This window comes from Astatotilapia calliptera, chromosome 8 (genome assembly GCF_964374335.1).
Source record: "Astatotilapia calliptera chromosome 8, fAstCal68.1, whole genome shotgun sequence".
NCBI lineage: Eukaryota > Metazoa > Chordata > Actinopteri > Cichliformes > Cichlidae > Astatotilapia > Astatotilapia calliptera.
This window is the reverse complement of record NC_137429.1, coordinates 13,474,114-13,489,286: the sequence shown is the minus strand read 5'-3', so window position 1 is coordinate 13,489,286 and position 15,173 is coordinate 13,474,114. Positions and strand designations below refer to the sequence as shown.

At 39.6% G+C, this 15,173-nt stretch overlaps 1 protein-coding gene across 1 annotated transcript; it reads left to right on the top strand.

The window, feature by feature from the left end:
- The first annotated feature begins 2,943 nt into the window (after window positions 1-2,943).
- On the top strand, window positions 2,944-15,114 carry LOC113028438 (serine/threonine-protein kinase tousled-like 2). The gene is made up of 21 exons (XM_026178701.2): window positions 2,944-3,466; window positions 4,520-4,614; window positions 7,130-7,201; window positions 7,875-7,944; window positions 8,146-8,183; window positions 8,378-8,470; window positions 9,287-9,394; window positions 9,864-9,956; window positions 10,294-10,404; window positions 10,673-10,809; window positions 10,915-11,067; window positions 11,405-11,471; window positions 11,589-11,686; window positions 11,777-11,858; window positions 12,080-12,171; window positions 12,286-12,375; window positions 12,942-13,111; window positions 13,243-13,381; window positions 13,581-13,692; window positions 13,786-13,893; window positions 14,072-15,114. The coding sequence occupies exons 2-21, from the start codon at window positions 4,522-4,524 to the stop codon at window positions 14,249-14,251; spliced, it is 2,106 nt and encodes a 701-aa protein (XP_026034486.1). The 5' UTR covers window positions 2,944-3,466; window positions 4,520-4,521; the 3' UTR covers window positions 14,252-15,114.
- Window positions 15,115-15,173: the final 59 nt, after the last annotated feature.

The following is a 15,173-nucleotide window of genomic DNA, read 5'->3' as shown; positions in this document are numbered from 1 at the left end:
CAAACATAACATCAACATTAACATTGAATAGAAAACTCTTGGCAGCAAAGGAAATGTTTTGCTTATTAAAATAAAACCAAAAGGATCCACATGACTGCATATCACTGTGGCAAAATGATAAAAATTATATTTTAAAAAGTAATATGGGTGAACTCAGTTCCTATAAGCCAGTAGAGGGCACAGAATTTCCTGTTTGTGACACCCAGTGGAAAACCACAAAGATAAACTGCCATCATGTGGTTTGGAGTAAATTGAAAATTTCTAGTGCGTTAATATCATTTTCTTTGAAGATATGAAACATGATTTTTTAGTTATTCTTTATAATACACTGGATGTTATAACCACATAATTTGAGACATTAAAGTTAAAGCATGGTGTTTAAAGAAAAGAAAAAGTCTACTATACTAAGTCTAGTCTACTAAGTCAACTATAGGTCAGTGGGGCTTGTGTGCTCACAGCACTCGTGATTATTGTATTAACGATATCCATTCTCATTAATATTGTAATATTGATTCAAAAGTAGAAAAAAAACTGTCTGAAACCACCCTTTGAGAACACTGACTAACTCCTGCTGAGTTTATGTTTTGAATGTTAAAAATGTGATGAATGAAAAACACATAAAACAGACAATCAGAGATCTGCTTTTCTGCAAAATACATTTGATTTACAGTCGATCGTGTAACCCTTTAATTAGTCTTTATTAAAATATTGTCCATGAGCCCATTTTGCTGTACACTCAGTCTGTGCATGCATCAGCTTAAAAGGATAATATTTTCTTTTTTTATGATAATAATTATGATAAACCTTTTATCATAATTATTAGTGTAATTAAGTCATCCTCAACTCTCTCTTGGCTGTGCAGGATTTTTTGAATGCAGCGCACTACTCGCATCTCCTGGACTTAAACTGCAGGTTTAATTTGCTCGTTTGTGTGCACAGTACAGTTCATCAGCTCAACGGAACACAATATGGAGACACAGAGAAAGAAAATAGGTAAAAAACACGTCCCAGCTCACTGGCTCTGACAAAGCCAGTAAAGCTATTTAGCTCCACCAAGTGGAAGAAAGAGAAAACAACCTGTGAGGTGGTTAAAAAAAAGATTAATAGAATGAAACTAATTCACATGTAGAGATATGACGTCAAGCTGGCCTTATTAAATTTAAGCCTCCGTTAGAGTACATCCCACAGCACAGACTGTAGATAAAAGATGGATGTATACACCATCATGTCACCTGTTGTCTTTGGACTATGCATTTCAAAGCCTCAACTTTAGCATTTTGGCCCGTAACCAGGTTTGGGGGGTCAAATGCTAAGCTATCAGCTAAGGTTATCGAGCATGGTTAGCAAGGTGCATCAATGAAAGCACAGTTGCATTTTCATTTTTTTAACATTTCTGGCTTTGTTTTTCACCTCTGGAGGTTAATGCTTCATTTTGATCAGTTGCTTTCCAAAGTTTTCTCAGATGGCCCCAGTAGTCATTCTGTCTGCCCAGCAGAAGATCTGTGCTCCGCAATTTAAGGAAACACTGGTTTAAATCAAACCACAGGTTTGGTTTAAACTACAACTTAAAATAGAGTAACGCTAATAAAAAATCAAAAGCCCCTCAGTGTTCACATTAGTGTTTGTGCAGTTTGAAGGTATGTTAACACAATGCCACAATTTTCCCAGGAGTGGATATCCCACCAAAGGTTAGACCATGCCATGCTCAGTGACATTACCAAAAACCCAAGAGATACACCTCGGACTCTACAGGCCTTGGACAGCATGTTAAATGTTAAAGTTCATGAAAGGGGGAAAAAAAGTTCATAAAGCACAATTAGAAAAAGACTAATAAAGTATTGCTCTTTTGGAAGTGCTGTTAGAAAAAAGTGACTTCTGTCTAAAAAGATCATGCCAGTACAGCTTAGGTTTGCAAAGCTGCATCTGAACAAACCACCAGACTTCTGGAACAATGTCCTTTGGAGCAACAAGACCATAATGGAAATATTTGATCATGATGTACAGCACTACATTTGGTGAAAACCAAACACAACATATCAGCGCAGAAAGTTCATACCATGTGGGAGCACAGTGATGGAAGGGTGATGATTTGGGATTGTTTTGCAGTAGAAGGGTCTGGACACTTTGGAATCATTGAGTCAACCATTAACTCTTCCGTAAACCAATGTATTCTAGAGTCAAATGTGAGGCCATCTGTCAAACAGTTAAAACCTTGTTGAAATTTGACAATGATCAATTGCACTGCTGCAAATCTGCAACAGAATGACAGAAAAAGAAAAGATGATGGTGTTGCAATGAACCAGTCAAAGTCCAGACCTCAATCTGACTAAATGCTGTGGTGGGTGAAGTCCAGAAACCTGAAGGAATTGAAGCAACATTGCATTTACTTCTGCTAAATTCTACAAGTTATAACCTACAAGCAATCGGGTGTACTTCATTTTTTCAACTGATGGTAAAGCTTCACGAGAAAACTCCTTTTAACACCGCTGTTTTATGTGAAAAGTAAAAAAAAAAAAAAATTACCAGAGCATAAAATATCTGAATACATAATATGTTCAGTGAAGTAGCTTGCATAGCAGTGATGACAAGGACTTAAGCTCACACAAATACAGTGTTAAACATTTACTAACTTCATTCATCAAGTTTAAAAAACAGCAACAGATGTCTTTGGTGTAATTTAATTTGTGGTGATTTAATGCATCTGTTTATTCTAGGAATCCATGCACAGTTCAGGCAAACGACTAAATGCATTAAATTATCCTATAAGCTAACAAAAACATGTTGTACATGCAGGACATAGTTTAACTGTAGTGGTTGAAATCCAGATTTAAAAAGCAGCTCTCAGGGAAGCTTTTTAGGGCCCCTTGTGGCGTGGAAGTTATCGATTTCACCCGGTTGTAATCTAACCTTGAGTACAGTACTGAGTCCGTTTTGGGGGAGCGTACATTATGTGGTAAACCGGCGCACTGGAAGCATCACTGTAAAAGGTCTCCTGGGAGCTCACTGCGGCCTTGCTGCGGGAGGTTATGATCTTTTCTTAAGCATTAAAATAATGGACTGTAACGAGATGACTCCTCCCGGTGCAAGCATCGCTCTGTAACGATAAAAAGAAGAACGAGTGAAGCAGAAATGTGACAGCACTTGTCAGGAGACTTCAGAGCACTGACAGCTCCCGGTTTGCCCGTGCAGGGGCACCAACACGGACGAGGAAACCCCGAGGATCACGGCCTCCTGTCCGGATGACACCGACAGGAGCCAGCCACACTGGTCTTTATAGCTAGCATTAGCTAAGCTAACAAATGTCTTCCCTGATTTCGAAATAATTGTAAATGGATAACTTAATACAGACAACTTTATTTGAGATGCGGGGAGCTCGGGGGTGTTAAGGAGTTTGCTGTCGCCGGTTGGACGGATAACATCCTTTCTGGGGTTGTGAGTGCTGTGAAAACTGCAAAAGGTTCTCCAGGTAAGACTTCTACTGTAGCTGGCGTTAGCTCGATTCATCACTTGACCCTAGCTAGTTTGGGCTGTGTAATAGGTTCAAATCCTACATTTTATAGGCAAAGTTTGAGTCGTTCTGCCGATTGGCATAGGATAAGCTGACAGTTGATGGGAGCGCATCGCTTTTGTGTTGTTGTTACCAGGATTTTGATTAGCACCTTTAGCTTTAGCCAAGTTTGGCATTCCTCGTCCACTCGATCGGTCAACAGTATCGAAACGGTTTTTTTCACCCACTATTATCAAGATGGTTTTGCTGAAAGGCTGCTCGAATTGGGGAGCTATGAGCCCATGGGATTGCTTTTGATGTTGAGATTGAGCTAGATAGTATTTCTGTTTAGGGAACTTGTGCTTTCTAGGATTGTTTTGATACACAAGTGAACGGGCTTGCTGGGCTGCCTGCTCAGAAATGAATATCATTATTTTATTATTATATTCTTTGGTGGTTTTTGAGCTATGACACGTCTCATATGTGCTCTCAGATTTAATTTCCTTTTTCTATTATTATTATTATTATTATTATTATTATTATTATTATTTTATTTTTTTTAAACCTATTTCTTGAAATTAATTTAAGCAAATTTTTCCTGGTGTTTGTGTTTTGAGGAAAGCGTTCCTTTGAGCAGCAGGCTGTGACGTTTACTGATCAAATAATTGCCTAGGTTACCATGCAAATGTGACAAAAGGTGTTACATTTTCCCAGTCAGACCTCAAGCTTGTTGGGTCACTTCCCTAAATCAGAAAGTGCCACACAATTCAGTGTATGTCATTCTAACTCAAACCAGGTCTTCCACATAAGTTAAATATTTGTGGCTCAGGAGGTAAAGCAGGTCATCCACCAATCAGGAGGTCAGTAGTTCAATTCCTGGTTCCTCCAATGTGAAATCTGGGACGTTAGATTAAAAGTGCCTAGGTAAAAACAACTTGTGTGAATGAGACTTGTAATAAGAGAGTGCCCAAATTAACTAGAAAATTGCTATACAAGTACCAGTCCATTTACTGTTTATGTCTTACTTTCTAGGCATGATGGAAGGACTTCATAGCCAGGCTATCAGCCTGGATCCACGAAGGCAGGAGCTGCTTGAGGCTCGGTTCACTGGAGTCGGTGTGGCCAAGGTTGGAACATTTTAACATTGTAATGGTTGTTTTGTTGCTTAAAATGACAACAGTTGCAGGTACAGGTCATTTCTGTGGATGCTGGACTTGATGCATGTTGTTTTTGCTAAATTTTGCAATTCTTGCTGAATTAATTCCTGGAATTCATCCCACAACCCCACTGTGAGTGCAATTGGTTAGCACTCTTGTGTTAGTCTTTCAGTTGAGGTATGCTTAGAAGTCCTCTCTGTTTACAGTGTGCCCTCTGTTCAGGAGGTTTCTTCAGTGCTGTGATCTGTTTTCATGAGCTAAAGGTACAACAAGACAAGCTCTGTTTTGGCTGACACAGGAGCTGGCCGGCAGCTCTTTGTTTCAGTGGAGGATAGTGACACTTAAATGGCACAGCAGCTGAAGTTCACAGTATTGGCTGTGCTTTGCTGTACCCTGCTGTTGAACTGGGTATTAATAAGTGAGGGTGCACATCTGAGAAAATGGCAGCTCCTAAGAAAGCAGCCATTTTTATTTATTTATATTTTAAATGCTCTTACCTATATTTCACTCTTAAATTTATTGTCAGGACTGCTTGCTGTGGTATAGGAGGATAAATGATGTAAGGCTGTGGGTATGATACCAGTGGTATACAGTGGATATAAAAAGTTTACACATCCCTGTTAAAATTGCAGGTTTTTGTGATGTTAACAGTGATACCATAAGTCATTTTCCCCACTTTTCCCACCTTTACCTTACTTAACTCAACTGAAAAACAAATATTAGATAGTACACCCTACACTTTGTTGAAGTACTGTTTTGATCCAAAGATTCAATATTCGTCTAAATATTGATTTAGATATATGCTTCAGGTGATTCTCGTGTTGAAAGGTGAAATTCGTCTTCATCTGCAGCTTTCTGGCAGATGTCTTAAGGTTTTAAAAGCATGATACTGCTGCCACCATGCTTCAACATGGATATTGCATTATGCCACTTATTTATTTGTGTTGTTGATTTTTAGGTTTGTTTTGTTGTTTTCTTTCCCCCTTTTTTTTTTTTTTTGTTTGGGGCTTTCTGTATGCATGTGTGGCCAGTCTCCTCAGATCAATGTAAATTTTCCACCCTTCTTAATTTTAAACTTGATGATTTAGCAAATTGTAGCTGGTCTTGGACATTTTTCTTTGTCAGAAATGGCTTCCGTCTTGCAACCCTACCCCATAGTCCTCACCGCCAGAATTTCCTGCAGCTCCTTCAGTGTTGCTGTAGGTCACTTGGTAGCCTCCCTGACCAGTTTTCATCTTGTCTTTTCATCACTGTTGTCCCATATTTCTGCCTTTTTATTTTTTTTAATGACTGGCTTCACTGTGTTCCATGCTACATCCAATGCTGTGGACACTTATTTATTTATTTATTATAAACCTTTCTCTTGACTGATGCCTTTCAATGATAACATCTCTTTGATGCTTGGCTTTTGCTCTAGTTTGCAACGGAGTAAATGTTGGGAAAATCCTACTAGGGCAGCTGAACTTTATTTGGGGTTAATCAGGGTTTCTTTTAAAGTAAAGTGTGCGTGTTAGTCCCCATAGGGAAATAGTTCCTCTGCATTTAACCCATTCACCCAGTGAAGCAGTGGGCAGCCACCAGTGCAGCCCCCGGGGAGCAGTGTGTAGGGTCGGTACCTTGCTCCGGGGTACCTCAGGGTAGCCATTCAGTGGAGTCGAACCCCCGACCTTCCGATCATGGGGCCACCACTCTACCTACTGAGCTATCCCTGCCCTTAATTAATGGCAGCTGTGTACCCAAGAAGATTGATTGCTGTGATCTAATCAAAAGGTGCTTTAAGAAAGCATTAGTTTAAATGTGTGGACACTAATGCTGGTTATTGTACTTTTGTTTTTTGCTTTTTTTTTTTTGTCTTCAATTAAATGACACATGTTATAGGTCACATTAAAGTTTGGAAATGAATGGATGGATATATATATTTTTTGACATTATAGATATCCACTGTATGTCTTTGAGTGCTATTTAGGACGTTGCAGTCAAACTGTAGATGTTAATATAAAGGAATGAGAGGAGTTGTCTGCTATAGTTGTGACCTTGAAAAGCGTTAAGCTAGCAGGCCTTAAAAAGCATTAGCCTCCTGCCCCAGAAAGCCTGCTGTTTCTTCTTAGTCCCATCAGGCTGTGCAGAGTCTGGCCTTTAATGACCCTAACCAATTCAGCCAACTGGAAGTCAAGTGAAGATTAGCAAGGTGATGTGTGTAATGCGCACTCACAAGGGTCATAGTGTGACAGTTGTGAATTCTGCCATAGTGGTTGGTGTTTTATTTATTTTTTTTGTTTTTAAAAAATAATACTGCACTGTAGAAATCTGCAATGAAATGAATTGGAGAGTAATGCTGACAGACTCTAAACAGGCCACAGGCGTCTTTTGCTTTATCTCATGCATGCAGATCATTTAAATATCCCGTATCACACATTTTCAGTTCTGTCCATAAGAGTAGTTAATGATTAACCAATCGGGTCTTTGTCTCTCTTCTTTGCTGTAGAGTTCGGCCAACAGCGAATCATCCAACCAGTCTTTGTGCAGTGCAGGATCACTCAGTGACAAGGAACTGGAGGTTGGTTTTTGATTTTTGTGTGTGCAGCTCGCAGGTTTTCAGTATTAGTTGTTTCGAATTAGTTATGTATTTTGTGTAGTACATGCAGTAGTGTATGGAAACACTTTGGTATGGTGGAGTTTTGTGAATAATTTATCAACCTGGGTTTTTTTTGTTTTGTTTTTTTACACTTTAATTAAATAGTAACAGAATTTAATATTTAATGTGTTTAAAAGAAATTGAAAGAAAACCAATAATTAACCCAGAGAGAGAGGAAAAAATGCTTTTGTAAATTTTAGTTCATGCTTATGGATAAATGGGGAACCTAGCTGGCTTAAAGAAACTCACACAAACATGGGAAAACATGTAAAGCCCTCAGAGAAAGAATCATTATCCAGACTTAATCCTGAACCCTCTTGCTGTGACGCAATGAGGCACAGCAATAAGCCAGCATACCACCTCATAGGCAAATTTAAAAACCTGGTATGACTATAATATGACTGGAAGCACTACAAAGTTTACTAAATACTAAACTCGAATAAAAAAAACTGCTGTTAATGTTATTATATTTTTTCAAAAGTTTATTTTAACTAAGAGACTCGAACTTAAAGCTCTAAGACTTACATTTATACAGTTTCTTTGCTGTTAATGTGGTTAATTGATCAATTCTAAGCTGCTTTTTTGTGTTTGTCAGACACCAGAGAAGAAGCCCAATGACAGAAGCAGGAAGAGGAAAGGAGACACCTATGACAACAACAGCCAAGGCAAGTCCACATACATCTTATGTGTTTAAAGCAGAAATGCCTCTCTGTATTGGGAAATGATCAGCTGCTCAACTTTAAAGTGTTGCACCACTTTAAGTTTGGTGTTAAATAATTGTTTAAAAAAACTGGAGTCTTAAAATACAAAGTTGTAAGAGTCACATTTACGTTTCCTTTACTATAAAAGGCTGTTTTTGTTTACAGGAAAGGGAAGAGTGCAAAAAATGAGCGATTACTGCGATGTGAGTACAAACTGAAAGGACATAAGATGCTTTAGATTTGTTGAATGCATGGTTTCATTGATGCTCATTGTTTTCAGTTCTGAAGCTTTCCTCTTTCATACTCTTGTCCTGGTTATATCAGTACTGCCCTTCATTGATCCTTTGCTAAATAACCACTCTGTCCTCTTTGTTTCTTCTCTTTGTCCTGTGGTCAGTTTGCTGGTAGCAGCGGCTCTGGCACCAGTCCTGCTCGAAGCATCCCTATGCTGGTGCGCTCGTCTCCTCAACATTCACTGTCTAATCCTATGGTGAGCACAGCATTCGTCTCTGTTGCACCTTTAGCCAGTGTCAAAGTCAACCGATGGTTGTGAGTTTTCTTCTTTTCTGGGAGGACTAACTGGCACATCTTTGGTTTGTCTGCATCACTTAAGTCAGTGGTTTTAGTGAAATGGGAGCTAACTTTTCTAGTGCTGGTGTCATGCCTTCAGTTTTGGGCTTAACTGGCTGGGATTTAAAGCAGGGAACAGTCCGGAAGATCAATGTGTACATTACACGAAACATTTGCTCGCACTAAATGTGTAAGCTTCTCTGATGGCTGCATTATATAATTGATAACTTGGTTACATGCCATAACTTTCCCCCCAGCAACCAACAGCCCTGTAAGCAGTAATTTATGGCGTTGGGGTTCTAAATGAAAGGAGCAATAATTGACTTTCTGTGGCATCCTAGTCAGATGCCTGAACCACCTCAATTGGCTCCTTTCAATGTGGATTAGCAGCGTTATCCTCAACTCGGCAGACCGCTATCTGCAGCTGTTTCAGCAGGCCAATGCTCACCACTATCTGCCAGAGTAGAGCTTTTCTGGATCCGGAGCATATCCAGACCTTCACCAGCATTTAGTCCCATTATGTCTCCAAGGAAAGTTGTAATAAAACTACTATGGACTGTCAAAACATTTCTTTCTCATTCTTTTTTTTTTTTTTTTGTAAATAAAATTCTCTCCACATTATGTTTTCCTTTTAATGCCTTTGAGCTTCTCTATAAACTGATGCTGTCTGTGAATCTGGGTCTGATATTTTGTCCCCCATGTTCCTCTACTTTTTCTTTCTTTCACTGAAATACAGCTTCAGCACAACAGTCCTTCGTCCACAGGATCAGCCCACACAGACTCTTCATCTTGCAGCTCTGTTAAAACAGCCCCCACACACTCCTATTCCCATAAAGCCATCCAGGTAACTGAGACTGACCCAAATCACTGCTTGACACCTTGACTTTTCTTCTTTTCTCTTTTTTTTTTCTTCATTATAATCTCAGTCATGTTGAAGCACGTCCCTGGTTTAAGTGTTCTGTGGAGTCTGACAAAACTTGTAAGGTTGCAACACTGCACACCTTGTTATGCCATTAAAAAAGTACAGTACAGTTGGGATGTGGATGCTAGAATTAAAAGGGCATTAAAGGTCTCACACTGCTGGTTTTCTGACATAATAGTTGCAACACATCCAGCTGTTCTTGTAAATTACACTAATTGGCCTGATTTAAAGGTCAGCACTTAAAAGTCACTTCTAATATTTGCGATACCAGTGGCTGATTTTGATGTAAATTTAAAATGATGGACTTCTTTGTTAGTGACCCAAGAGGTTTGTCCACCTTTTGAACGAGATGCTTACTGTGGGCTCGCTACCTTTTGATCTCCTTCCTCAGTCGGACCTGACGATCCTGAAACTGACAGCACTGGAGAAGAGCAAGAACTCTGACCTGGAGAAGAAGGAAGGGAGGATAGATGACCTGTTGAGGGTAAAATCAGCAGTTACTCAAATGTTTCTCTTAACAGATAGCTTGGACCATTGAAAATACAACTGTGAGACGAGTCATTATTGTCCAAATCTGTTGCTTTGTTTATTTGGCTAACAATGACAAATCTCTCAGTAATTAACCTTCACCAGTCCGCTTACAGCTCATCACGCTCGTTAACTTTTAAACGCCACTAGTTTGCTGACATTTACACCACTTTCATTTAAGCTACAAACTGAAATTCTGGCAGTTTTTCCCCATCGTGTCAGTTTAATAAGCGGCCTTGAATCCTTGCTGTAATGAGAATTGGTTGTCAGAGTGATGATGCGTGTTTTGGCAGGCAAACTGTGACTTGAGGCGGCAGGTGGACGAGCAGCAGAAGATGCTGGAGCGCTACAAGGAGAGACTAAACAAGTGTGTGACCATGAGCAAGAAGCTGCTAATTGAGAGGGTCGGTGTGAATATGAATTTGCACAAGTATGTTTACCTGATTTGGGACACCTCTGTAGTACAATGTGAAAACCAAAGAAGTCAGTTTATGCATGTAAGCATTGCCTGAATGTAACTTGTAAAAGGCTTTATGGTGATTTAAGGTGGAACTGAATAGTATTATTTGATAATAATATTTGATACTTCATATCTAGGTTTTTTTTTTGCTTTGTTTTGTTTTTTTGTGCCTACAATGTTTTACTCATTTATTTCTTTATTTGTGTTTGAAGTCAAGACAGGAGAAGATGGCATGCAGGGACAAGAGCATGCAGGACCGTCTACGCCTGGGTCACTTCACCACCGTACGCCACGGAGCTTCCTTCACTGAGCAGTGGACAGATGGATATGCCTTCCAGAATCTCATCAAGTCAGAACACAAATGGGCACAAGCGTACATTTAAATTGTTATTTATTTATTTTTTCTATTCAGCATACAGAAATGCTTACGCCAGATTGTCCCTGCATGTTGTAGGCAGCAAGAGCGAATCAACTCTCAGCGGGAGGACATTGAGAGGCAGAGGAAGCTGCTGGGGAAGAGGAAACCTCCCTCCATGGCCCAAACGTTTCCACCCAACCTGGAGCACAACAAACGAAAAAGCAGAAGCAACGGCCAAGAGAGTGAAACGTACGGTTACAAGGAGCAGATCACTTTATTGTGTAATAAATGGTGGATTAATAAGCTTGTAGCCTGAATATAATGAGGTTTACTGGTCTGTGGGGGGCCAGTCATGCAGTTTTGTGGTGAGTGGTATTGATGGCTGTCAGTAAGCCGTTAACCTGAACCAGCATTGGGTGAAAAAAAATTTAGTAAGAGGTCAAATGCTGTATATTTAACTCTGTAGATCACAATTATTTAGACATTTAACATATTTTCTTCAGTAAAATCTCACGTTTTCTTTGCTTTCTGTTTTTAATATCTTGTTTATTTAATAATGCATTTCTGGCTCTCTGATCTCTCACAGGTTGTCACTGGCAGAGTATCGCGAGCAAGAGGAGATCTTCAAACTTCGAATCGGTCATCTTAAAAAGGTGCCAATGTTTCTTTTCGCTTTTGTTGTTGTTTTTCCCACTTTTTTTTCTTTCTTTCTTTTGGAGTCACCCGTTCAAACGATGAGGTAGGTGATAAATCTCTGCACTTGTATGCAGGAAGAAGCAGAGATCCATGCAGAGCTGGACCAGTTGGAGCGTGTGAGAAATCTGCACATTCGAGAGCTTAAGAGAATCCATAATGAGGACAACTCGCAGTATGTATCATCCCAGTTTAACATGCCCTACTCAAGCTCTGTGGTGTCTTTTTAAAGCAACAAATACTTTAACAACGTGTTCCTTTGTAGATTTAAAGACCACCCCACACTGAATGACCGATATCTGCTGTTACAGCTCCTTGGAAGAGGTGGCTTTAGTGAAGTTTTTAAGGTAAGCCAGTGCTATTTACTTGGTTTCCATTCCTCATGAATACCTTTTTTGTTCCTTCTTTGTTTTCTAAACTTTGAGTGACGTACAGGAAGATAAGTCTTGCAACACTTCTGTATGCAGTAAACAGCTACTGTAGAGAATTCAATGGGAAATTCAGGCTATTCAAGCTGCTTTGTATTGATGTGAAATGTACCTTTTTTTTTTTTTTTTTTTTTTTACAGGCTTTTGATTTCACAGAGCAGAGGTACGTGGCCATTAAAATCCATCAACTCAACAAGAACTGGAGGGAAGAGAAGAAGGAAAACTACCACAAGTGAGTCTGCCGCTCTGTAAATGTGCTCTCTACGTGTTATTGTGTGATCGGAAATATTTCTTTTATTTATACTCAAGTGATTAATTCGGACTCATTAATTTTTTTTCGTTGCAGACACGCCTGTAGAGAATACAGAATCCACAAAGAACTCGATCATCCTAGAATAGTGAAACTTTACGACTATTTCTCGCTCAACACAGACTCGTAAGTGCTTCATTTCACATAAAGCTCACGATGTGGCACTAATGCGAATGCGATGATTATTTATAAGTGTTTGTTATTCGGTAGTGTTCAGGGCAAAAACTTCAATTTTTATTTTCTCATCTGTAGTTATTATGGATGTTTAAGAGCTTGGGTTTCAGTTGGAAGTTTGTTCTGTGTAGTTTGTAGTCTGTGGCAGTGGCTATGGAGGTGATGAGAGCCTTAGGTGACAATATTTAAGAATTACTTATTAACAATGATACTTTTTTTTTTTTCTTCTTTTTTCATAGTAAATACTAGAAAATGTTAAAACTGCTTTGTTTGATGAAAAGAAATGGAAAGCAGAAGCTTTGAATATTTGAATACCATAAAATGAATCTATAGATTTCCAGTAATAATAATTTGGCAGATGCACATGATCTTTTTTTTGTTCATGTCTTTTGTAAACTTGGAAAGTGTTGCTGATATTATCACTTTTTATCACATCAGGCATCTTAGAATATGTTTGAACGTGTAGGTGATCATTGACGCCTTCACAGTTAACCCATGTGTTATCTAATCTGGTGCAGGTTCTGCACAGTACTCGAGTACTGTGAAGGCAATGACCTGGATTTCTACTTGAAGCAGAACAAATCGATGACGGAGAAGGAGGGCCGCTCCATCGTCATGCAGCTCGTCAATGCCCTCAAGTACCTCAATCAGATTCGGCCACCCATCATACACTACGACCTCAAGCCTGGTAATCTCACTGAGTTTTATGGGCAACACACAAATGTGTTTTCTATTCTAAACATAAAAGATCTCTGGCTATGTTTACAGTGTAGGACTCGTGATGCTTGTGAACCCTCATTTTACGTGTTCTGTCACCAGGGAACATCCTGTTGGTCAACGGCACAGCTTGCGGAGAGATAAAGATCACAGATTTTGGTCTCTCCAAGATCATGGACGATGACAGCTACAACTCTGCAGATGGCATGGAGCTGACCTCACAGGGAGCAGGGACCTACTGGTACACATAGACACTTTGCACTGTATTTAGTCACCAAGCAACCAGGATGACTACGCAGGTTTAGCAGATGTGCAACGGTTTCACAGTAATGCTGCTAACTCAATTTTAATTCTGTATTCAGCAAGCAGTTTGAGAATAAAGAAAGATCAGAAAAAAACTTTTTTCTCTGATTTGTTATTTTTGTTTGTCTTGCTTACAGGTATCTACCACCTGAGTGCTTTGTAGTGGGCAAGGAGCCCCCTAAAATATCCAACAAAGTGGACGTTTGGTCAGTAGGGGTCATCTTCTACCAGAGCTTGTATGGACGCAAGGTAACCACTAATCTGTATTACAGTAGTTGTCAGGTTTCTGTTTTGTTTTTGAATAAATGAACTTAACAAGTCTGTAACTTGATCTTTTTCAAGCCGTTTGGTCATAACCAGTCGCAGCAGGATATCCTGCAAGAAAACACGATACTAAAAGCCACCGAGGTGCAGTTTCCCCCCAAACCTGCAGTCACCACAGAAGCAAAGGTCTGGTATTCATTTCTTTGAAACTGCAACAAACTTGTTGACCAGTTGGCATAACTATCTGCACAGTGCATTACATATGTTGCATTAACAGAACAGCAGTTAGCCTGAGAATTTAAAATTAAAAAAAAAGTGTGTTCAGCTATAATGAGTCACTTTTTGTCACGGTTTCCCTTTACAGGCCTTCATTCGACGTTGCTTGGCTTACCACAAAGAGGACAGGGTGGATGTGCTGCAGTTGGCCAGTGACCCCTTCCTCATGCCCCACATCCGAAAAGCCCTGGGCAGCAGCACACCTCCAGCACCTCCCATTCCTTCCACCTCCAGCTGCTACAGCAGCAGTGCCTCCAATTCGAGCTAGCTGAAAGAAACTAGAACAAAACCCCAAAGCCACATGGAGACGTTACACCCTTGATGGAGCTCCTCCTTTGCTCTCTTCATGGCAAGAAAGCAGAGCGCATGATGGGAAGGAGGCATCTTAAAAGAGTGAATGGAACCAAAATAATCTATGGTGTGGCGTTGTAGTAGAATATGTGCCCACCACTGTTATTCAAGTGGTGTAAATGTGCCAGCCTCTGGCTGCGGGCTCAGTAGAACCCAAAGAATTGCCCATATGCATGCACTAACAAAACTTTGGCTCATTTCAAGAGGCTTTTTTACATGACGAATATATGAAGCACCTGAAAAATTGCATAACTGTGACAGGCTCAGAGGTATGCTATGTGTGGAAAATCTCTTGCCTATACTCCTAAAAGGCTTTGAAGAGGAAGCATAAATTAAATGTCACCCCATACTGCTTGAAATACATCGTCTATCAAAGTATTTTCAGATTAATAGTTGTCCGTTTTAAATGTGTTCTGATAGAATTGAACCTGGAACTTTTTTTTTAGGAAGGGCTCCGAGTGATGAGGAGTGACTGATGACCAAAGTTCGAGGCCTGTCGTCATGACGTGGCTTCTTTAAAAGGTCATAAATGACTTGACATAGAAGAGGGCTGACTCTAGAAGACTGACTTGTTTGACCAATTTGAAATATTTTACTTGATAACTGGAATTTAGCTTATTTTAATTGTTAAGTCCATATTTTTCCATGAGATTCACCCCCACCTCTAACGCTGTTAAACTTGAATGGTGTGTGGGTGGTGACTGAGTGATTGTTGTGATGCGAGGTAAGATTAAACTGAATTGATGAAACCATTAAAAAAACAAAAGAATATTTGGTTAACTGTGTGGTGTCTCGCTTCATTTTGGGAAATTGTGCAAACTTTTTTATATTAAGTTCAA

Coding starts and splice junctions, on each gene's coding strand:
- LOC113028438 (XM_026178701.2), top strand. CDS start 4,522: ATGATGGAAGGACTTCATAGCCAGGCTATCAGCCTGGATCCACGAAGG. Junction 4,615..7,129: donor CTGGAGTCGGTGTGGCCAAG/GTTGGAACATTT, acceptor TCTTTGCTGTAG/AGTTCGGCCAACAGCGAATC. Junction 13,693..13,785: donor AGAGCTTGTATGGACGCAAG/GTAACCACTAAT, acceptor ATCTTTTTCAAG/CCGTTTGGTCATAACCAGTC.